At 44.0% G+C, this 23,460-nt stretch overlaps 1 protein-coding gene across 1 annotated transcript in view; it reads right to left on the bottom strand.

Moving 5' to 3' along the window:
* Positions 1–386: 386 nt before the first annotated feature.
* DKK2 (dickkopf WNT signaling pathway inhibitor 2) overlaps positions 387–23,460 on the bottom strand; it is a 64,736-nt gene continuing 41,662 nt past the window's right edge. The window contains exons 2-4 of the mRNA XM_081877322.1: positions 9,181–9,331; positions 7,485–7,634; positions 387–3,710 (exon numbers count right to left, since the gene is read on the bottom strand). Of these exons, the coding sequence (XP_081733448.1) occupies positions 3,460–3,710; positions 7,485–7,634; positions 9,181–9,331 (552 nt within the window). The 3' untranslated portion in view covers positions 387–3,459. The remainder of the gene's footprint in view (positions 3,711–7,484; positions 7,635–9,180; positions 9,332–23,460) is intronic.

Raw genomic sequence — 23,460 nt, 5'->3', positions numbered from 1 at the left:
GGCCGGATCAGAGAAAGGAAAAGGCCCTCACTCCTCCTCCATGCAGAGAGTATGTTAAAAATCTGCTGACTGGCATAATTTGCTCCTCAGTGGGAGAGAAATTGGATTAAAACAAAAGAAAACCAGAAAGGGACAGAGGAGAGGAAGGCTGTTCCTATCATTTCACTTCCACCCTGCCAAAACCAGCTCAGTAAGTCATTGGATTTGTCCACTTTCGGTTCTTCCTCCCCAACCGGCAACCCCATTTTAGGGTGACAGCTCAAGTGATCTTTGTTTTTTAATTGTTTCAGCAGTGGAAGAGGACTCTGTGGGTACAGGGAGGGCCTCAGGTGCTGCATTGGCAACGCCCCGAATGTGAGGAAATGAGCAAAAAATACAAAGACAAATGTGGGCAAAGGGACATTTTAATATATTTAATCTTTTTATACATTTCTTTCTAAATTACAAAGTCGACAAGTTGCAAGTATAGTTTGCTGCAAAAAGCTTTCTGTACGAAATATCTTCTATAAGAAAATACATCTCATTAAACAATTCCTGTAAATAAATTACTTCAAATGCTAGTTCTTGCAGGAGAATTATGGGAAGGACATGCAGAAGCCATCAGATAACGCTTAAATGAGTGGGAGCTTTACTTTGGCTGCGCTGAGGAACACTGACTCCTTCCTGTAGTCTCACAGAGGCAAAAGGATTTCAGATACGCACTTCCATCCCTTAAGGGAGGTCAGAAATGAAAATGTCTTATTGAAACTGTACATTTTTCCAGCCTTAGTCTTGTTTTCATTGCAGTAGAGCCATGGCAGAAACCTGTAGTTCTCCATGTGGTGCAGTGGGGAGGAAATTGGGGATCTCTACCTCTAGGCAGCACAGAGACAATGGTAAGAGAGGTGGAAGAGGTTTCCCACCTCTCCACTAAAGTAAGCCAATTACAGTTTCCTGTACTCAGCCTTAAAATAAGTCCCAGTGAGATACAGAATTAAGCCTTTGCTTTTTGGAGTTTACATAGTCCTTTGTAAATAATATTATTATTTAGAAAAATATAACCATGGGCATACTAATCTTAGTTAGTTTCCTTCTGTTCTTAGCTACTGATATGTTGCTATCAACAGGCAAACTACATGTTGTACACAACTGCTAGAAATGAAGACCTAGCTGTTTTTCAATGAAAAACAGAACCGGAAGGCTGAATTTTCGAATGAAGTTGTGCATGGAAAGAGAGAAGTCAGTCTGCCATTTTCCCACCACTGTTTTCTCACTCAGTATGCTCCCCAAGCCGCTGGTCCTCCAAATGTTGCTGGACTTCAACACCCATCAGCCCTAGACAGCATGGCCAAGGATCAAGGAGGATGGCCATTGGTAGTCCAGTAGCACTAGGCAGGCCACAGGTTCCTTGCCCTTGCCTGAGACAGTGTACATTATCCCAAATATTGTGCAGTGGTGTTGATACTAAGGCCTGAGGTCAAAGGGCTGGACCCAGGATATATATGCACTATGCTCTTAAAACTATTTCATTGGCATGGCTTTCTTTGAAGTCCATCAAAGTAGAATCTTAGAATAATTTTCAGCACTCTCCCTAAAGGACAGTTAGTGAAGAAGCCACAGCAAATGGACTGGTTCAAATCCAGTTTCTATTTGTAGTGTAGACACATGCTCCTTGATAATTTTAGGTACCTTCCAACTCTGTGGTTTGATAATGACATGATAAATCATTCTCCTTATTCACAAATATATGAGTTACTTTAAAAAAAAAATAGAGATAAAGAAAATGTAACATAAGGCTTGTGTTTACTGAGAAATTTCGATACTGGTTACAAATAGACCATAATTTTAATGGCACATTGTCATAAGGTGGCTATGGGAAGCCAGGAAAATATGGCTTGTGGAAAGTGAGATAGCCAGGGAACCCCTTTTTCATTAGACTGCTTCAGATACTTCATTTTCACATAGATACGATCAATCACACTGCTGTTTCAAATGGCACATGGTAGCAGGAAAAACTCAGTCTAACACACACAGACGCACACACACACACCCCGCCTCTGAGTAGCATTTAAAAAAAGGAATACCATTCTCTTCTCCAATCAACAATATTTCCTGGAGAGTGATCCTACCCCTTTTCAAGGCTCCAATGCTTACACAAATAACACATTTGAAAAATAAGTGAGTATAGTAAAAGAAAATGCAAGTGTTAGAAGGGTGGTGGTAGAATGACTGAATAGGTCACCATTCATCTTTGTCAGTCCATTAATACTGTGGCGGTGATAGTGAACACTGGTATCCACTACAGTCAATGGGAATCCAGTAGCAAGTGATAATATCCACATTCCAAATATTTGCAAGTCTGAGTTGTTATATTGTATCATGTGATGTCATTTGCTGATCACACTTTGGGCCTCCATGTCCATCTTGTTTTCTTTTCATTCCACCCCCTGTTGCTGCTGGCATAGGATGCTTCCATTTTAAGTTCTCCAAACCACAGAAGATCTGTACTGAAAGCCCTGTTGATGCTGTTATTTAGTAGTACACACAGTCAATGGACGCTGGATGCCTCCGCCAGAGGCAAAGCTGAAAAATAGTTCACAATACAACCCACAATTCCCCACTATTTACAGCTAGCAGCTCAGCATACAATTCTGCTCAGAATGCATTCATGGACACTTTGCTTTTTTCTCTGTTAGCCCCCTGTGTGCTAGCAGTAAACTGAGACAAAAAGAAGCCATTGGCTATGAAGATGAAATTATTTGGGTGTTGTGGTCCAAATGCTTAACAGTATGCAAATTGAAAACATCATTCCTGCTTTATTACCTCTGTTCAAGGCAGATTTCGCCAGTCACGTGTGTTGTGTGTGTTTGTGAAATGAGTGAGATTTTTCCATTTGCACTGCAGTCTTCCATATGTAGCCCTTGTTTGGCAGGAGAAGATTTCTCATTCAGGTGACAGCCTTTGGTTGTTCATGGGTAATGTTAACAGATAAAGACATGTATGGTAATTTCCCCCTTGGCCTCTGATAGCTTCAGTTTACTAACATGTTTTTTTGTTCAGTACCCAAGAAGGTGCCGATAGAAAAGTCATTTGGCAAAGCACTGCTTTGTGTTGTAAATATGTCATATAGCAATATTTTACAATCATAATGGGGGGGGACCTAACCACAACCAATGTGGAGAATTCACAAAGCCATACGTCAAACATGAGTTAAATGTCAAATGTCATTGGCGCGGCGCTTTTCCAAAAATATCTGGCAGCACTGGCAGAGAGGCACCACTTCACAAATCAAAGGCCAGCTGCCACCGTATTCACCTCCAGGGCAGAAATATAATTCAATTTGGGGTGTTGTTTCTTCCCACGACAATGGACACTTCGGCCATTTGGTTCTTATTTACAATCCTTGCATTCTATGATGCTGCAATGTGTACATTTTGCCAGTTCTTCACGGCCTGTGAATGACAGTCTCCCAGTCCACCATCAGATCTTCTGGCACACGTGAAGCCTCGCTTTTGAAGAGTAAGTGGCGTCTTTCCAGATTTTGCATGACAGCCCTTTGGCACAGTCACATCGCTGGAAAATCTCCAAGCCGTGGGACCCCTTCTTGCGTTGCTTGGTGCACACTTCCCCCTGGTGCAAGACGGGCTTGCAAATTTTGGTCCAGAAATGGCGAGCACAACAAAAGCCCTCAGTGCAGTCGGAAGACCTTAAGCAGGAGTCTCCTTCGTGGCCTAAAGAAAGCAACTGCATAGTTAATATACAGGGAAGAGCACGGAAAGAAATCAAACATGGGCTCTTTCTAAAAACAAAATTCACAACACAATATAATTTAGGGAGAAACAATGCCAGAAGTGGGACCAGCAATGAAATGTTGTGCTATAGGCTTGCCCACCAACTGGAAGGCTCCAATTTGGATGACTTTAAAGAGGATTAGACAAATTCATGGCTCCTGACCATGATGGTTATGGTGAGAGTGCGCTCTTGTGCTCAGATCCTGCTTGCAGGTTTCTCACAGGCATCTTTTCGACCACTGTGAGAACAGGATGCCATTGGCCTGATCCAGCAGCCTCTTTTTATGTTCTTTAGCACCTTTTCCAGGCAAGTTTACTCAAAGGTGACACAGACTTTAATGCTGGTAAGTGTGTCTAAGACTGCAACCTACTAGTCCAGTCCTATGCATGTAGGTCACTTATTAATAATAATAATAATAATAATAATAATAATAATAATAATAATTTATTATTATTATTTATACCCCGCCCATATGGCTGGGTTTCCCCAACCACTCTGGGCGTCTCCCAACCAAATATTAAAAATAGAATCAAACATTAAAAACTTCCCTAAACAGGGCTGCCATCAGATGTTTTCTAAAAGTCAGATAGTTGTTTATTTCCTTGACATCTGACCGGAGGGCATTCCACAGGGTGGGTGCCACTACCGAGATGGCCCTCTGCCTGGTTCCCTGTAACTTGGCTTCTCACAGTGATGGAACCACCAGAAGGCCATCGGAACTGGACCTCAGTGTCCGGGCAGAACAATGGGGGTGGAAATGCTCCCTCAGGTATACTGGGCCGAGGCCATTTAGGGCTTTAAAGGTCAACACCAACACTTTGAATTGTGCTCGGAAACATACTGGGAGCCAATGTAGGTCTTTCAGGACCAGTGTTATATGGTCGCGGTGGCCGCCCCCAGTCACCAGTCTAGCTGCTGCATTCTGGATTAGTTGTAGTTTCCGGGTCACCTTCAAAGGTAGCCCCACATAGAACACATTGCAGTAGTCCAAGCAGGAGATAACTAGAGCATGCACCACTCTGGCAAGACAGTCCACGGGCAGGTAGGGTCTCAGCCTGCATACCAGATGGAGCTGGTAGACAGCTGCCCTGGACACAGAATTGACCTGCACCTCCATGGACAGCTGTGAGTCCAAAATGACTCCCAGGCTGCGCACCTGGTCCTTCAGGGGCACAGTTACCCCATTCAGGACCACGGAGTCCTCCACACCCACCCTCCTCCTGCCCCCCAAGACAGTACTTCTGTCTTGTCAGGATTCAACCTCAATCTGTTAGCCACCATCCATCCTCCAACCACCTCCAGACACTCACACAGGACATTCACTGCCTTCACTGGTTCTGATTTGAAAGAGAGGTAGAACTTTCTTCAGTGGAGCCTATCCAGGTAAGTGTGCTTAGGATTGCAGCTTTGATCAATTAAAAAAAGACCTCATTCTTTCCCGTCATATTTATGAAGGAAACTCATTGCTGAATGTATGTATTGCTATCGCTGTATACAAGCATCTGATTAATTCAGTACGCTAGAATGGAGTAGTTCTGCATCTTGTGAAACTAAAGATTACAAAATGCACATTGCAAAACACTCACATGGCATTTTGGGGTTTTGAGAAATATGTTATAACCCACCCCGAACATTGTTTTTGCCATGGAAGTATGGGATATAAAGAGTTGTAGCCAAAGTTAGTCTGACTGAGAGATGACGCATTGAAACTACTAGACGTGACTGAGGTTCACTAATTTCAATGAATCTTCTTGGAATTGGATTATCGTTGGATGCAACACTCATAAACAAACAAGCTCCCATTGCCAAGGCACGGGACTTCATAAAAGTGGGGATGATTCTTCTTTCAAATCAGGTGGCCACACAAAGTTAAGATCTGTCTCTGCAGCGGCACTCCTTGGGCTGTTCCAAGTCATCGCTCTCTTGCTTGGTGTGGGTGTCTTGTTTATGTACCAAAGAGGTGCATTACAAATGTGTCATTTGATCCTTTCAAGCAATGTGCTGCACGACTTTTCCACAGTAAATACCGTTTACTGAAAAGGGGGGAGTGGGAGCATGCTGTTTTAATTCTTAAAAGTACACAGAGGAACAGAACGAAAACATGGGGAAATGGGAAGGGAGAGAGAGAAAAAAAAAATCCTAGCCTAAACAAAAGGCTGCAAATAGTTACATAGGTGGCTATAACTGCAATAATATGCTCACTTTTCAGGGTATAAGCCCCGTAGGATGCAGCAGGGCTCTCTTCTGAATAAATGCACTTGCATCACAGGAGTGCACTTTTAGCTCATTGTGGACACATTTCCAACCACCCAAATTCTGTGGTCCGCGCTCACCCTTCCTTGGCTCCTCTTAGACACTAACCAGTTTATTACAGTATAAGCTTTCATACTCAAAGGTTGTGTTGCAGTACAACACAAGCTGTTACTAAGGATTTGAGCAATGGGTTCTTTTTGGCTTGGCTAACCCCTAAACAGCATCTTAAAAAGCAGAGACATCACCTTGCCAACAAAGGTCCGTATAGTTAAAGCTATGGTTTTCCCAGTGATGTATGGAAGTGAGAGCTGGACCATAAAGAAGGCTGATCGCTGAAGAATTGATGCTTTTGAATTATGGTGCTGGAGGAGACTCTTGAGAGTCCCATGGACTGCACGAAGATCAAACTGATCCATTCTGAAGGAAATCAGCCCTGAGTGCTCACTGGAAGGACAGATCCTGAAGCTGAGGCTCCAATACTTTGGCCACCTCATGAGAAGAGAAGACTCCCTGGAAATGACCCTGATGTTGGGAAAGATGGAGGGCACAGGGAGAAGGGGACGACAGAGGACGAGATGGCTGGACAGTGTTCTCGAAGCTACCAGCATGAGTTTCGCCAAACTGCAGGAGGCAGTGGAAGACAGGAGTGCCTGGCATGCTCTGGTCCATGGGGTCATGAAGAGTCAGACACAACTAAACAACTAAACAACAACAATCCCTAAAAAGTAGTTCAGCATTGTTCGTGTTCTTCCAATGGCATTTTTTTTTATCCCCTTCTTTAAATTGATTTGTTTCTACCTGCTTTCAGTCTTACCGTGCAATATAGTTTTTACTAATCTTTGAATTATTGCTTGTCATTGCATTCATTGTCTTTAATAATTTCGTAAGCAGCTAGAATTTTTTTGATAAATGATAGAAATGCTTCAAATAATTAAATAGACTATATGAGCAAGTGCCCAAGACCATTCATGGAGTTTGATTTGAACTCAAAGCTACGCTGGTTCACCTGCTCAAAGGAACCCATTGCCAACTGATGTCATGCCCTCACCCTGATGCTCCTCCTACATGTTTACTTGTTTGTTTACCTGCTGTCTCTGAGTGAATAAACAGTGGCAGGAGAAAGGTAGAAGAGGGGCAGCCAGTGTTTGCCTTCCCTTTCTCCTTTCAGAGAAAGAGGCTGCAGCTCAGTGGTAGAGCTGGAAAAGGCCCGCTACTAGATAGGACAACACTGAGCTCAGTGGACCAATTATCTGATGTGGTATCAGTCCCAGACGGTTAGTCCCAGGGGAAGAGGGCAAATAAAATGGGAAGCCAGATATGGCCACAGGATCAGGCTGTGATTCACTAGACACCATACTGCGCTCTCTCTGTCTCTCTAATGACAATGTTAAACATTTCACAGGAAAAAGCTTTTCAGAAGACCATCTCCTCAAGGCAGTTTATAGACAACACAGCCTTACCCTTTGTGTGTGTCAGCTTGGTCTGCCCTTTCCCAAGATTCTGCCATCCCAAGTCCTTAGTGGGATAATGATTATTTTTCTTGTTGCGAGGTACTTCCAAGGCTGGGATGTGGGGAGTAAGAATGCTCTCAGTTACTGGTATACAAATACCTAGAAAGATGAACAGAATGAGTTATAATGGAAGGGCTCTTGGGGGAATAATATGGCAGAGGGCAATTTTTACAGAATGACACAGAGAAGAGCCCCTATGCTGAAAGAAAGCACATTTATTTATTTATTTATTTATTTATTTATTTATTTATTTATTTATGACAGTATAGGAATCATAAAATATCAGGGTTACACCATTAAAACCCTACAGATAACCATTAAAGTGGCTGGCTGGCCAAATAAATAAATAGCTAGCTAGCTGCAAATAAATAAATAGCTAGCTAGCTAGCTGCAAAGGCATAAAAAAGTCCTCAAGAGACACCTGAAAGTCAAAAGTGAGGATGCCCATTGAATATCTGCTGGAAGAGTATTCCACAGCATGAGACGGGTGGCACTAAATCCCCAACTTAAGTCCAGTTTAAGTCCAGTCAGGTCTCTTTAACATGGCAGACAGCTTAGCATTATTTAGTGTTAATGTTGTCTGAAACACCTGGAGGGCACCATTTTGACGACCCTTGGTATGGTAGATCGTTTTGTATTCGGTATTTCCGCAGTGCTTCACCCAGTCTTATAAATGCTGGCCAGTATTAAATTTTCCCATCTGGCATTTGGGGGTATTGAGAGGCTTGCCTAAGTCAACCTCATGAGTTTGTGACTGAGATGAGATTTTAATTGTTAATAATAATAAAAATAATTCATTTAAATTCATTTAAATGGTGCCCATCTGACTGGGTTTCCTCAGCCACTTTGGGAGGCTTCTAACAATTATAAAACTACAATAAAGCAACAAACATTAGGTCTACAGGATCTGTCTATTGATTCACCTAACAATCAATACATAGGTACTTATATTTGGTATTTCAAATTCGACAAGCTAACCTTTTTTAAAAAAATTAAAAGGTTAATTTTACTTTGTTTTACCATTGGCAAATCAACAGGGCTCGTCCCTTCACTAAGTCTGTCTCCAGTTTGAGAGAACATGCTTTCTTGCCTCCTTGCTGCTGAGAACCCTGCCTTAACAGGGTTTCTAATACAGAGGAGATTAGCCAAATGCACTTAACAAGTCCCTTTCAGACCTTCATGTTAAATAAGTGAAGGTCAGGGATGAAGGAGACTCACCTGTCAGTACTGGGGGCAGGGTTGATGCATTCACCCCATACCTTCCCACTTTAGCCCTCACATGAGCAGGTTGAGCACCTGAAGAGGGCTTATATCTACGACTGTTAGATGAATCCACAGATGGATCCTGTAGACACATGTATTTCAAGTACACTTCATTAGCATATTGATTGTAAAACCCCATATTGATTGTTTTTATTGTTTATGTAGAGAGTTATGCAGAAATTCTGGTTTAATATGCTGGCTATGTGCCATAATCAACACTGACTGCCCGATCGATCCTGTAGACATCTGTTTTTGTGGTTCTAGACTTCCCTACTTATTGACTGTGGAGTTCTAGAGTATGTGGGCTGAGCGTCGATGGAGTTAATACATTGAGCCATTCATGTTGTTAAAAGGGCGTCAAAGTGGTACATATAGTAGATACCATTGTTGCAGCGGTTCCCAGGGCAGCACATGCCATCTCTGTGACAACGCTTCTTTTTCCTCCTACAAATCATGCAGGCAGATGTCGCTTGATGGGGACTGTGGCAGTATTTCCCAACTTCACACTCCTTGTCATTGGTGCAAGGGTAAGCCTGGGTGGTAGGAAGAAAAGAATGCAGTGATTCATTAATAATACCTTGCCAAATATAAAATGGAACAAATGAAGAAACAAGTTAGAGTACAACCCAGGGTAATTCCAGATGTGAAACTTGAATGGCATTCAAACTGTAAAAGTTTAATGACACTCCAAGTCCTCGATTTATGACCCTGTAATCTTTATTGGTCATAACTGATGGCACAAAAACTTGCAGTCCAAAAGTATCCTATGTATTAGAAGACTATCAGAGATATGGAAGTTGCATTGGATCAGAAAGCCATTCAGGGTCAGATGGATTGCTGTTTTACTGAAAATATGTACCCACAAATATTTTTGGTGTCCCTTTGTGTTTCTCCAACCAATGGAAGGCAGACAACTTGGGCTGAAAGCATCTTGTCAAGTGGCAAGACTCATTTGCTCTCAGAATTAGTCCCCAGTTAATAAATTCATATGAACCAGAACATGACAGCAGGAAATTCAGAGTCCAATCCTTAAACACACACACACACACACACACACACACACACACACACACACCATGCTCTTCAAATTGAATAAACAGTGCAAATTTCACATGTTTCTAACTATTTGATTCAAACTCAAATCTCATGGCTTGCTTTGATAATTTGTACATGGAGGGTAAACAGAGAGTGTCAAGTGGTTTTTCAGAGAATAAGACATATAAGGAAGAAAATCATTCCAGGTTACATACATGGACAGGTGTTGCAAATGTAAGTTGTACTGGTCATTTCATATTGCTTATATTTTAAAGATAAAACATTACCCCTATGTACAGTACATTTGAACAGATTTCTTTGTATGCATGAAGGCAATACACAGCAGGATCAAAGTGATTCCCACTACATTGGCCCTAAAGGCAGGAAAAAAGAAAGTTAATTGTACATGTCCCACTGAAACTAAGTTGTGGTGACAAGGGACTTTAGAATGATATGCCACACTTTCCTAGCAACTATGAAGCCTTATACTGTATGTAGTCCTCAGAAGCAAGTCCTAATGCCTTCAACCAGGATTACTCCAAGGAAAGTGTGTGTGAATTTTCAGCCTTTGTTCAGCTTGTAGAGCATTTGGCTTCCAGCAATAATTTTATCCCAAAGACTCCTGGCCACTTATGCTATCTAGCTTTCCAGGAACAAAGCAGGATCCAGGAGAACCTCAGGATTTGAACCTGCTGTGACAGACGGAGCAACCCCAGCAGTGGAGCAAGCCGATTGGGCGCCTGGGGCAGTATGCATCCAGGGGCGGGGCCAGCCACCCGTGGGGTGGGGTGAGCTGGGGCAGGACACTCCGTGGGGCCTCCAAGGAGTCTGCCTGCCTCCTCCCACTCAGCTACCCTACAGCTGGGAGGGAGGCAGCAGGTGGACCGTTTGGGGCAGCGCGGAATCTGCGGGCACCCATGCCACGCGTCACTCCCAGGAGAGACGTGTGGCTTGGGCGTGTTGCAGGCCCTACGGTGAGTGCCACCTGGCATTTTGTCACCCCCCTCAGTGGTGACACCCGGGGTGGACTGCCCCTACCGCCCCCTTCCTCTGCCCCTGAGCACCCCCCCCCCATGCAAGCACAACAACAATACATTCACAGGCTTTAGAATTTCCCATCAGCTTCATTTGTGTCATGATTCAGCTTCAGATCATTTAGCCTCGTCTATTCATCATCATTTTCAGACAGAGGATTAAGATAACAATACCTGAGTATTCAGATAAAGCAATACAGAGCAACTGGTGACTAAACTATTTTATGGCAATATCCACACGCATGGAATGTGAAATTTACTATTTATTTGCCAGCAGGAAGTTAGCAAGAAGCCATCTTACAGTTTTTCCACAAATCTTTAATATCTGGATAAATTAACATTATACAGCATGCCTATCATTTAAAAGACCATAAGTAATCAGATTTCTCTTTCGTGTATTTGACATGGTTGATCCTAGCTGGCCCTGATCTATGTTTAGAAACAAATGACAAACCACAAAAGCTTTGTATTCATAGATAAGTACTTAAAAGCTACTAATGTTGCATAGAAAATGTTATTAATCAGTTAAGTTCCAGCTTTTTACCCTCTTTGGTTTCTGTACATGGAAATGCCTCCTAATGTTCTCACATAAATCTCCTCCTCTACCAACGAGCCCCATTTTGGCAAAACATTATAAAGCTGAAACACTTATCTGAATTTATTACAGTGTCTTTGATCTAGAAAATTTGGCAACGAGAACCAGTGGGCTTGTGAGAATCCCAGCAGGGTGCTTCTTAATTTGAAGAGAGCAGGAAACACTATGAGGAGAGTGTAAGAGACACCCAGAAGATTCATTTTTAAATTATATATATTTTAAATAGAGTGTTTTTAAAAGATAATCTAATTACTGTAGCTTCTTGGGTTGTTGGCAAGGTCTTGTCATTAACTCAAGAAGCTGAAAAGACTAGATGGATAGATTTTTTAAAAATGTGTGTGTGAATGAAAGAAAAATATTGGGGAGGGAGCCTTAACTTTACATTACAGATTTCATTGGTTTGTGTCACTTTATGACCCCCCCTCCACTCTCTTAACAGGGTGGAGTTTGATCTATATTCCAACAATCTGCCTGGAGATGCTGGATTTAAGAGAACCAGCTGTTCTTTGGTGGTGTCTCAAACTACTGGGAATATATTAATTTCTCATGAAGCATCTTGATATTCTCATGCAGCAAAAGGAACCAGTCCATATACAAGAGCTCAGCCATCAAAAGCTATAAATCGTGAAAAAGTCTGTCCGTCTGTCCATCCCCCAATAACCATAAATGAGCAAGCACTGCCCTGTTATTGTCTGCTGGGTTCACATAACTAACTTTATGGCTGGAAATGTACCAAAGAGAAAGCCCCACTGAATTTGAGAAGATTTTCTTCTTACTAGGATCGCACTGCAAATTGTGTGGCAATATTGGGAAAGGGCTCTCTGTGACTATATAAACTTAATTCTATCGAATATTTAGTACCATCCTGTTGTTTTGGTTTTTGTTGTGCTCTTTAAACTCTATTCCTGTATTACTCACATGTAGGGCATTTCCACGGTGACTATGGAGCAAGACAGCACTTTGAGCCCTGTCCCCAATATAGAAACTTCTTTCTGCCAGTGGAGTGTGCTTGTCTGCTGAGAAATGCCAACACATGAACACACACTTGCTCCTGTGCAGGGACTCCACACAAACAAGACACCCATGCCATACCTTTCAACACAGGTGTCAACGAGGTGACAAACTAGGGCACTGTCTTCCGGGACTGTGCTCCCATGTGAGCCACATGACCTGGGTGAGATTGTGGGGTGCCCCCTGAGCAGGTTTGTGAGAAACTGCTGCTTTGAAGTGGACAGTTAGTGAGTTGGCAAGAAGCCAAGTTAAGCAAGGCTACGTGAGAAAGTCTGCTTGGAGATAGGGGAGCCTAGCAACAGGTGATGATTGGCTAAAAGTTTTCCCTTATAAGCAGCATGACACAGTAGTTTGGTGTTGGAGTTCAGAGGTTGGTGTGTCGAGTTTGAATCGAGTCTGTGTATATAGTAACTTGTACAAAGCTGTGCTATACTCTGTATATAATAAAAGCAAATACAAATCAAGTTACCGGTCAGCAAGTTATGTTCCTGAGTCATCATCCTGGACTACACAGACTAAGCAGCAGGTAGCAGAGAGTTTTGGTTGAGATCCATCAACAGGTGAGATGGGGGGGGGCTGAGCAGCCGTGGAGGAAGCTGCTTGGGCGTCTGGGGTGGGGCAAGGGCGGGGTGAGCCGCCCATAGGGGCAGGGTGCACCGTGGGGCCTCCGAGGGGTCTGCCTGCCTCCTCCTACTCAGTTGCCCTACGGCTGGGCAGCGGGCGGACCGTTTGGGCAGTGCAGAACCTGCGCGTGCCCAAGTCACCATGTCTCTCTCGGGTGTGCTGCAGGCCCCACGGTGACTGCCGCCCAGCATTTTGTCCCCCCCCCCTCTGTGGTGACACATGGGGTGGACCGCACCCACCGCACCCCCCCTTCCTCCACCCCTGCCCCTAAGATGGAAAGAAGATAAAGTCCCTACCAGAGAAGAATGGCAAATTAAATTGTTGGACTATGCCAAAATGGCAAAACTGACCGGAAAGCTCAGGAACAAGGAAGACCAAAGGTTTAATAAGAAATGGGTGGCGGGGTGGAGAATTATAATTTATCTTGGAGACCACTGTAAGCAGTTGAAAACACTAGCAGTATTGCAATAACACTTGTACTATAACAAGAGGTATGAATATAAAGGAGTATGGACTATTGAAAAAAGATACAGTAGAAAAGGTTTAACAACAGAAACCATGGAGGGGAAGATGGGAAGCCCAGAGATTCAGAGGGATCTTTTAATTGTGGATGTGTTGTGGTATTAAAGGTAAAGTGACCATTAGGTCCAATCGCAGACGACTCTGGGGTTGTGGTGCTCATCTCGCTTTATTGACCGAGGGAGCTGGCGTACAGCTTCCGGGTCAATGTGGCCAGCCTGACTAAGCCACTTCTGGCGAACCAGAGCAGCACACGGAAACGCAGTTTACCGTTCCGCCGGAGCGGTATCTATTTATCTACTTGCACTTTGATGTGCTTTCGAACTGCTAGGTTGGCAGGAGCAGGGACCGAGCAACGGGAGCTCACCCCGTCATGGGGATTTGAACCGCCGAACTTCTGATTGCACATCCTAGGCTCTGTGGTTTAAGCCACAGCGCCAACCGCGTCCCTGTTGTGGTATTATTATAATTTTAATTTTGTATAACCAAATAATAATAATAAAGATGATGATTGTGCCTCCCCCCAAAAAAGCACTTTTTCGGAGTGAGTTTGTGGTGCCCAAAATGGCTGCCATGCTCTCGCGTGAAAAAGAGAGGATGTCCTGGTTTTCCTAGGGCAGTTGAGCGGTGTGCCATGCAACCAGATAAGATCATAAGAAGGGCCATGCTACACTGCCTTGCTGGTCCTGTGTTGCACCTTCCTTGAATGTTTCTGCCTAGGGTAAAATTCACATTTATTTCTCCACCCATTTTCCCCCTTGTCCACCACTGTCATGTGGACCCCAGAAGGATACGTGGCCCTCGAGCAGAAAGAGGTTTCCCACCACTGCTGTGCAATCGGAATTAGAAAGATCAGAAAGATGGCAGGCCTGTTCTTGACATGGCAAGACTATCCCCTGTGGCAGACCTTTCCCGTTCAGGTCACTTGACATAAACCTTCTGAAAATATCTATGGAATGATAAAGACACCAGGCGGAAAGATAAATATTTGTGAGCGAGATGTGTTAGGAAATCAACTCTCTTAAAGTGGTGGGTTACAAGTTCTGCTAGTGGGAACACATAAGCTTTTGAGCTTCACGGAGATCTTTTCCAACAAATCCAACTGTTGTTATTGCTAGTATTTGGAAATGGAAAATAGATTGGTTCATTTTACCACAGACTGGCTGCTGCTTGCATCCAGGACTTCTGGCTTTGCCTTATGACTTTATAATTTCCCTGGGGTATCCTTATGGTTCATTCAAAGCCCTTGATATTGCAAGCACAACTTAAGATGCTATTGCTAGAGGCCCCTTCTTCATTTCATGTCTAGGTCTCTTCATGACTTGGCTGGCACACAATATTCCTCAAGGAATGATCCAAAAAGTACATGCCATGGCACAGAATGAGAGAAAAACTCCCCAGAGACTCCCTGGAAAGCTTTTACTTCGTATCTGTATTTTAAAACAATCAGATGTTGGAGTCTTGTCTCCCTTGCTAGAGGAGTGTTTGCGACATACTTCAATTATAAAGAGCTTGCAGTGAAAGAAAGCATATTTGCAAGAACAGTGAATTCAGGGTGAAGTCACAGGGCTCCCCACCCACCCATTCACCATAACCCAGCCAAAAAGTCAGAATCATGTGAGCTGTGTAAAGGCTTCCTCATGGATTAGATTACAAGTTATCCCCATAGGGGCAGACTTTGGTCTTTCAAATTTCAGCGGCGCCCTGTGTGAGGCCAAAATTTGACGCCCCCTGCCTCTTACATTCTGTTCTGTTCAATCCACTACATCATAGTTGCAATGCCAAGTGGTGCCCCCTAGGCTCAATGCCCAGTGCAGCAGAACTGGTCACACTGCCCTAAATCCGCCTCTGATCCCCACTTAGGTCGCCATCCTATATTCATGGCGTAAGTCCCAATGAATTCAATGCTATTTATTTCAGAGTAGACATACAGTCGTACCTTGGATTCCGAATGCCTTTTGAGTCTAATGTTTTGGCTCCCAAATGCCGCAAACCCAGAAGTGAGTGTTCAGATTTGCGAATGTTCTCTGGAAGCTGAACGTCCGCCGTGGCTTCCGCAGCTTCCGATTGGTTGTAGGGGCTTCCTGCAGCCAATCAGAAGCCACACCTTGGTTTCCGAACATTTTGGAAGTGAAACAGACTTCTGGAATGGATTCTGTTCGACTTCCGAGGTACCACTGTATGGGACTGCACTCTTACGCCAAGACAGCCATGTACACATCACCAAAAAAGAGAGGAAATGCGTCACCAAAAACAAGAAGAAAGAGGATGCAGATTTGCATATATTTTGTAAATGCTGATTCACATGGATAGATGCAAACTTAGAAATCACTGCTATCTTCTTTTAAACAGAAATTCAATGCAAATCACTACAGTGGAGAAGGTGGTGTCGACATGGCCAAGTGCCCCAGCTCAGTTTGGACAGCTTCAGCCACAGAAGGCTCACCCAGGGGGGTGGAGCTGTAGTAATAGCCACACTGCTGCTTACTGGACGGAGGAGGAGCAGATTGAGAACCAGGTCAGGGTGTATGGGTATACCAATGGAAGTGATGTATTAGCTCTGCTGGTGTGCCATAACTTAATTGCTGCCTCACCTCTCCCCCTCCTGATAAGTGGAAACAATGCCCACAATATTGCTGCAGATCCATACCACCACTCCTGATCTTGAGGCCTTATGGTTCTTTGTCTTCCAGCTGGACCACAATTGGGTGGGCCTTCAAGCAGAAGACTTCTTCAAAGAGAGGACTGTTCCTAAAAGCCCTTCAAATCAAGGATTGCTCCTGTAAAGTAGGACATATCACCTTTCCTGTGTATAAGATTGTACTGTTGATCAGGAGAATATGAAGATTGGCCCTTAGAAGCCAGAAGAATCAGGATGAACAGTGGTGGTTGCAAGGTCTTTCTCCATGAAGCAGAATTACCGTATTTTTCGCCCCATAGGGCGCACCGCCCCATAGGACGCACGTAGTGTGTTTTTTTTTGGGGGGGGGGAATAAAGAAAAAAAAATTCCCCCCCAGGCACGGGGCTGGCGCGGGGGAAGCCCGAGCTTCCCCCGACCCCAGCCCCCAGAACAGCCTGCGATCCGCAAGCCTAGGGAGCTGCGCCAGTCTCCCCAGGCTTGCAGAGAGCTGCGCGAAGCCCGGGCGCGCTCTTCAGTGCGCCCCAGGCTTTGGAATGCAGGCAGCTCTGCCCAACCTTTGGGAGCCCGGCGCGAAGTTGCGCCAATCTCCCAAGGGTTGCGCAGAACTTCCTGAAGCCTGGAGAGCGAGAGGGGTCGGTGCGCACCGACCCCTCTCGCTCTCCAGGCTTCAGCGAAAGCCTGCATTCGCCCCATAGGACGCACACACATTTCCCCTTCATTTTTGGAGGGGAAAAAGTGCGTCCTATAGTCGAAAAATACGGTATATAAGATTGTGTGTGTGTGTGTGTGTGAGAGAGAGAGAGAGAGAGAGAGAGAGAGAGAGAGAGAGAGAGAGAGAAAGCCACCAAGATGACTACTGCTATGTTCACGTGGTTCAAGCAGAAAACCTTTGGCAGACTTCAGGACTCACAGTTAGTTTGTATTCCAAAGCCTATGCTTTATTCTTTCTGCTTCTCTTTAGCAGAACATAAACAGCATTGTGTTAGTTGCAGCTCATACTCTCCAACATTTCTCTGATGAAAATAGGGACGTCCCATTCCATAATGATAATTTTACTATTTATAGCCCACACATCTTACTGGGTTGCCCCAGCCACTCTGGGCAGCATTCAACATATATGAAAACATAATAAAACATTAAACTTTAAAAAAAAATTTCCCTGAGCAGGATTGCCTTCAGAAGGCTCGGGGGTCAGATTACTCCATACCATCCAACATTTCTCCAATGAAAATAGGGATATGCTAAGGAAAAGTGGGACATTCTGGGATCAAATCAGAAACTGGGGTGGTTTCTCTAAATTAGGGACGCCCCTGGAAAATAGGGACACTTGGAAGATCTGGCAGCTTATTAATCAGTTTTCTTAAAGGAATATAAAGTAATAATGAATTTGTCTCTTATTATAGGAAAAAGTAGGGAGTGTGCTTAATGGTTTCTGGAGACTCGAGGTGACATGTTGACAAAGTACCAAGTGAAAATGAGTCTGATGATCTCAGTTTTGCCTGTGGTGGACATTTATTCCTCTCACAAGACCACATTGCTTCTGATAAAACGCAGCTATTTCCTGGTTTTCGTACAGGGAAATAACATAAGTTACTGAGGCACAAAAGAACTGACTGGAAACCACTGTGGTTTGTCTAACTCTTATTAGTGGTACGTGATAATTACTTGAATGCCCATGTCTAGTACTATGACTTAATTCCAGAGGACAATCAGAACGACAATCAAGAGAAGTGCTCCTCTTGCAGTGGGTTGCCTAAATAAATCCTCCCAGGAGATAATTCATGGCCAGGAGAAAAACAAGAGAAAAAAAGCAAACAGGAGCAAAATTATGTGTCCCTTAGATTCTGCAGAACTGGGTATTGTCGGCCAGAAGGTGTTAAAGAAGGACCGAACATTCTTTATGTATGCAACAACGGCAGCAAGGATATTCATCGCAAAAAACTGGAAAACTCAAGATCTACCCACACTGGAAGAGTGGCAGATGCAGCTGATGGACTATATGCAACTGGCCGAGATGACTGGCAGAATCCGTGATCTGGGAGAAGAGAAGATGGAGGAAGACTGGGAGAAATTTAAGATGTATTTACAAAAACATTGTAATTTGGTTGAATGTTAAGAAGGATGCTAGATTATAAAAAATTGGCCACCACTAAACTAGATTTAAATTTGATGATAAGTGAGACTAAAGAAAATATAAAAATTTTTGGAAGAATTGCTAGATTATATTTGAATGAGTGGACATGAGATTGTAAACAAGTTGATAATTTGTTTGGAAAAAACTTTTAACGATGTAAATGGGAGCGGGAGACGCGAGGGAGTCCAAAGAAGTGATGAAACTATGTTTGTGACAGAAGTAAGATTGTTTATTATTTGTGCATTTATATTTAAAAACTTTAATATATATATATATATATATATATATGCTTTCGTAGATTTTCACGGGTACAGGAATGCAGGTTTTGGTGTCCTCGGGTGTCTTCCCGTGTAAAAGTTGGGGTGTCTAGGCGACGTTTCGACGAGGTCTCACTCGTCATCTTCAGGCTGGTGCTTTCGGCTTCTTGTTACTGGAACAGAGCAGGATCTCAGTGTTTGAGTTCCTATAAATACTGTAGAGGGGGTGTGGTGTATAGCCTCCAATGTTCTGGGCAGAGAGGAAGTTCCCAGGCTAGTGTGCCTTTTCTTCTTTTGTTCCTTAATTACTTGAGAGATATCTTGAGTGATTTCTTGAGTGATATCATGAGTACCACTTAGGTGGGTCATTAGGTGTGGATTAGTTGCTAAAGTCTTTGTGTCTTGACCTCTTGAACTTTGTGAAGAGTTTTCCTGAGAAGATGGCTGTACTGTACTTAGTTGTGCTCTGGCTTGGCTTCGTGTATAGGGGCGAGCTGTGGTTTTGTGGCTTGTGTCAGCCAGATCTGTGTAGGGATTGCAGGGGGGTGCAGCATCCGGAGGTGCCACCATGGATTGGCTACTGGATGGTGTCTGTAATTCATCTGTGGAGAGGGTCTGGGTTTGGGTCTGGTGTGGTTGATTGGTGTTGGCGTTCTGTGTGCCTCTGGATCTGGTGTCAGTTTTTGTGGGGAGGGCTAATTTCCAGATGTCTGGCAAGCGGGATGTGTCGTCACGCTTGTTCATGTTGTGAGGGTGTTTCTCTATCTCAGTGGCTTCCATGATTATTCTCTTGTGGTGATGTTCCGTGTTAAAGAGCAATTTGGAATCTGCAAAATTAATTTCGTGTCCTGTTTCTTTCATGTGTTGGAAAAGAGAGGAAGTTTTTTCTTCTTTTTTGACGGCATTCTTGTGTTCTGCGATACGTGCATTTATTCGTCTGTTTGTTTGTCCAATGTACGTGGCTGGGCAGACTTTGCAGGGTATTTCATAGATCCCTTGGTTTTCCAACTGGATTTTATCCTTGGGGTTTCTGAGGATATTGGCTATTTTTTGGTTGGTGCAAAAGGCTGTTTTGATATTGTGTTTATGGAGGATTTTGCTAATTTTATCTGTAGTGCCCTTGATATAAGGAAGGAGGGCCATGCCATTGTTTTCTTCTGTGTCTTGGTTTTTGGGGGGTGTTTCCTTTTGGATTAGCTTCATAATCCTGTTTTGCTGGTATCCATTGGCAATTAACACGTTTGAGAGATTCTGTAACTCAGTTGTCAAGTGGTCTTTGTCAGCCAGGCGTTTGGTTCTGGAGATGAGAGTCTTGGCTACGGAGTTTATTTGTGCAGGGTGGTGGTGTGATTGTGCATGTAAGTAGCGGTTGGTGTGTGTTTTTTTCCGGTAGATAGTGTGTCCTAGGGAGCCATCAGGTTTTTTGTAGATTAGGACGTCAAGGAAGGGAAGTTGGTTGTTGGCTTCTATTTCCATAGTGAATTGTATTTTGGGGTGTAAGTTGTTGAGATGTGTGAGGAAGCTATCCAGTTTTTTCCTTCCCGTGTGGCCAAATTACAAAGGTGTCGTCAACATATCTGAGCCAAAGTTTGGGTTTGTGTTCTGACTTGTCTAAAGCATTGGTTTCAAAGTGTTCCATGTACAGGTTTGCGATGACCGGTGAGAGGGGTGATCCCATAGGTGCTCCTTCTATCTGTTTGTATCTTTGTCCATTGTGGATGAAGTACGTGTTGGTTAGGCAGTGGTTGGTCAGGTCCAAGATGTATTCGGGGGGATTGTATTTGTTTTGAATAGCTGTCAAGGCTTCATTAATGGGCACTTGTGTGAAGAGAGATACAACATCGAAGCTCACAAGTAGGTCATTAGGATGTAGGTTTTGCTTCTTTATTGTTTCTATGAACTGGAAGGAGTTTGGTACGTGTGAAGAGATGGATTCTGCATAGGGCTGAAGTTGCTTGGCGAGAAATTTAGCGAGATTTTGTAGAGGTGAGCCTATGGAGCTGACTATTGGTCTGAGTGGTGTTCCTTCTTTGTGTATCTTGGGGAGGCCGTAGAGTTTGGGGCATCTGGATGATTTTTTTCTCTGGGGATGATTCTTAGCTGGATTTCTTCACTGATAGGAGAGGCTTTTATTTTGGATTTGGTGGTTTTTTCCAGGTAGGTGGTGGGATCTGTTTTTATAGGTTTGTAGGCAGGATCTTGGAGTAGATTTGCTCTTTAACACGGAACATCACCACAAGAGAATAATCATGGAAGCCATCGAGATAGAGAAACACCCTCACAACATGAACAAGCGTGACGACACATCCCGCTTGCCAGACATCTGGAAATTAGCCCTCCCCACAAAAACTGACACCAGATCCAGAGGCACACAGAACGCCAACACCAATCAACCACACCAGACCCAAACCCAGACCCTCTCCACAGATGAATTACAGACACCATCCAGTAGCCAATCCATGGTGGCACCTCCGGATGCTGCACCCCCCTGCAATCCCTACACAGATCTGGCTGACACAAGCCACAAAACCACAGCTCGCCCCTATACACGAAGCCAAGCCAGAGCACAACTAAGTACAGTACAGCCATCTTCTCAGGAAAACTCTTCACAAAGTTCAAGAGGTCAAGACACAAAGACTTTAGCAACTAATCCACACCTAATGACCCACCTAAGTGGTACTCATGATATCACTCAAGAAATCACTCAAGATATCTCTCAAGTAATTAAGGAACAAAAGAAGAAAAGGCACACTAGCCTGGGAACTTCCTCTCTGCCCAGAACATTGGAGGCTATACACCACACCCCCTCTACAGTATTTATAGGAACTCAAACACTGAGATCCTGCTCTGTTCCAGTAACAAGAAGCCGAAAGCACCAGCCTGAAGATGACGAGTGAGACCTCGTCGAAACGTCGCCTAGACACCCCAACTTTTACACGGGAAGACACCCGAGGACACCAAAACCTGCATATATATATATATATATATATATATAAAATAGATTCTGCAGAACTGATCACAATTTGGAGGGTGCATTTTCAGAGTATGTCTGTACAATGCATGTTGTTAGAAGCATCAACTACCACCACCATCATTGTCACCAACAGTCACATAATGCTCTGTTAATACCCACTGTGACAAGAAGACTTTATCACTTAATTTTATGTCATGTCTGAGTGCTTCACCAAAGAGTCACTGAAAGATGAAGCTTGTCTGTGCACTTTGTTCCCTATCCAGGTTTTGTTTCTTTTAATAATCTTACTGGTCTTTCATCTCTGCTTTTCCCCCTCTCCCACCCATCCCCCATCTGCTAGTTAGCTTTTTAGTTTAATCTCTGAGTGGTTATTTATCATCTGGCCTAGAGTTAGATCTGGCATTTTGAACAGTCAGCATGCCGCTTTGGGAGAACATAAGAATGAAAGGACAGCTCTGCTGGATCAAACCAAAGGCCTACCTAGTTCAGCATTCTGTTTCCCACAGTGGCAGCCAGATACCTCTGGGGAACCTTTAAGCAAGGCTCAAAGTCAGTAGCCCTGATGTTGTTCCTCAGTGACTAGTGTTGGAGAAGTATACAAAATGAGGACTAATAGTCACGGAACAGTAGTAAGATAAAGGTAAAGGGACCCCTGACCATTAGGTCCAGTCGTGACCGACTCTGGGGTTGTGGTGCTCATCTCGCTTTATTGGCCGAGGGAGCCGGTGTACAGCTTCTGGGTCATGTGGCCAGCATGACTAAGCCGCTTCTGGCGAACTAGAGCAGCGCACGGAAACGCCATTTACCTTCCCGCCAGAGCAGTACCTATTTATCTACTTGCACTTTGACGTGCTTTCGAACTGCTAGGTTGGCAGGAGCTGGGACCGAGCAACGGGAGCTCACCCCGCCGCGGGGATTCGAACCGCCGACCTTCTGATCGGCAAGTCCTAGGCTCTGTGGTTTAACCCACAGCGCCACCCACGTCCCTACGGAACAGTAGAACTCCCCTCAAATATCAGGTCAAGCCATCAAGTCAGCATCAGTTCCAGCTTTTGCAGAATACAGTGGTACCTTGGGTTACATACACTTCAGGTTACATATGCTTCAGGTTACAGACTCTGCTAACCCAGAAATAGTACCTCGGGTTAAGAACTTTGCTTCAGGATGAGAACAGAAATCGTGCTCCGGCAGCTAAAGTGGTGCTTCAGGTTAAGAACAGTTTCAGGTTAAGAACGGACCTCTGGAACGAATTAAGTACTTAACCCGAGGTACCACTGTACTTAGGCAAGATGCTCTCAATAGGGCTCAAGCCCTGAGTACCCCCATCCAGCTGTCCTTACAATGAAAGCTGGGACAGCTCAGTTGGTAGCGCATGAGATTCCTGCATTGCAGAGCATTAGACTAGGTGGCCCTCGCAGTCCCTTCCAACTCTACAATTCTATGTTTGACACAATTTGTTATTTGGCTACTTTGTCCAGTTCTGAGTGCCTCACTTTAAAAAGGATATAGCAACATGGAATGGATCCTGAAGATGGCGATGAAGATAGCAGAACTGAAAACAAATCCTCTGAGGAAAAATGTTTTGTTTTGTTTTTTAAAGGAACAAGGTGTCCTTAGTCTGGAAAGGAGAAGCTAGAGAAAGGATATGATAGCACAAAGACCTGTCCTCATTTACCCCCAGAAGGCAATATTCAATGTTTGCTTTTGAGCTCAGGTTCTGCTTAAAGGCTTCTAGTCTGCTGGAGGCTTCTAGTCTACCTAGTCTGCTGGAGATGCTTTAGTTCCGGATTTCCTGCAATGAGCAGACTGCTGCAGTGGTGGCTGGCGCCCATGGAGA

The sequence above is a fragment of the Podarcis erhardii genome (assembly GCF_964252035.2).
Source record: "Podarcis erhardii genome assembly, chromosome: 9".
NCBI lineage: Eukaryota > Metazoa > Chordata > Lepidosauria > Squamata > Lacertidae > Podarcis > Podarcis erhardii.
Note: the sequence above shows the minus strand (reverse complement) of the source record. Positions and strands in the feature narration are given on the sequence as shown.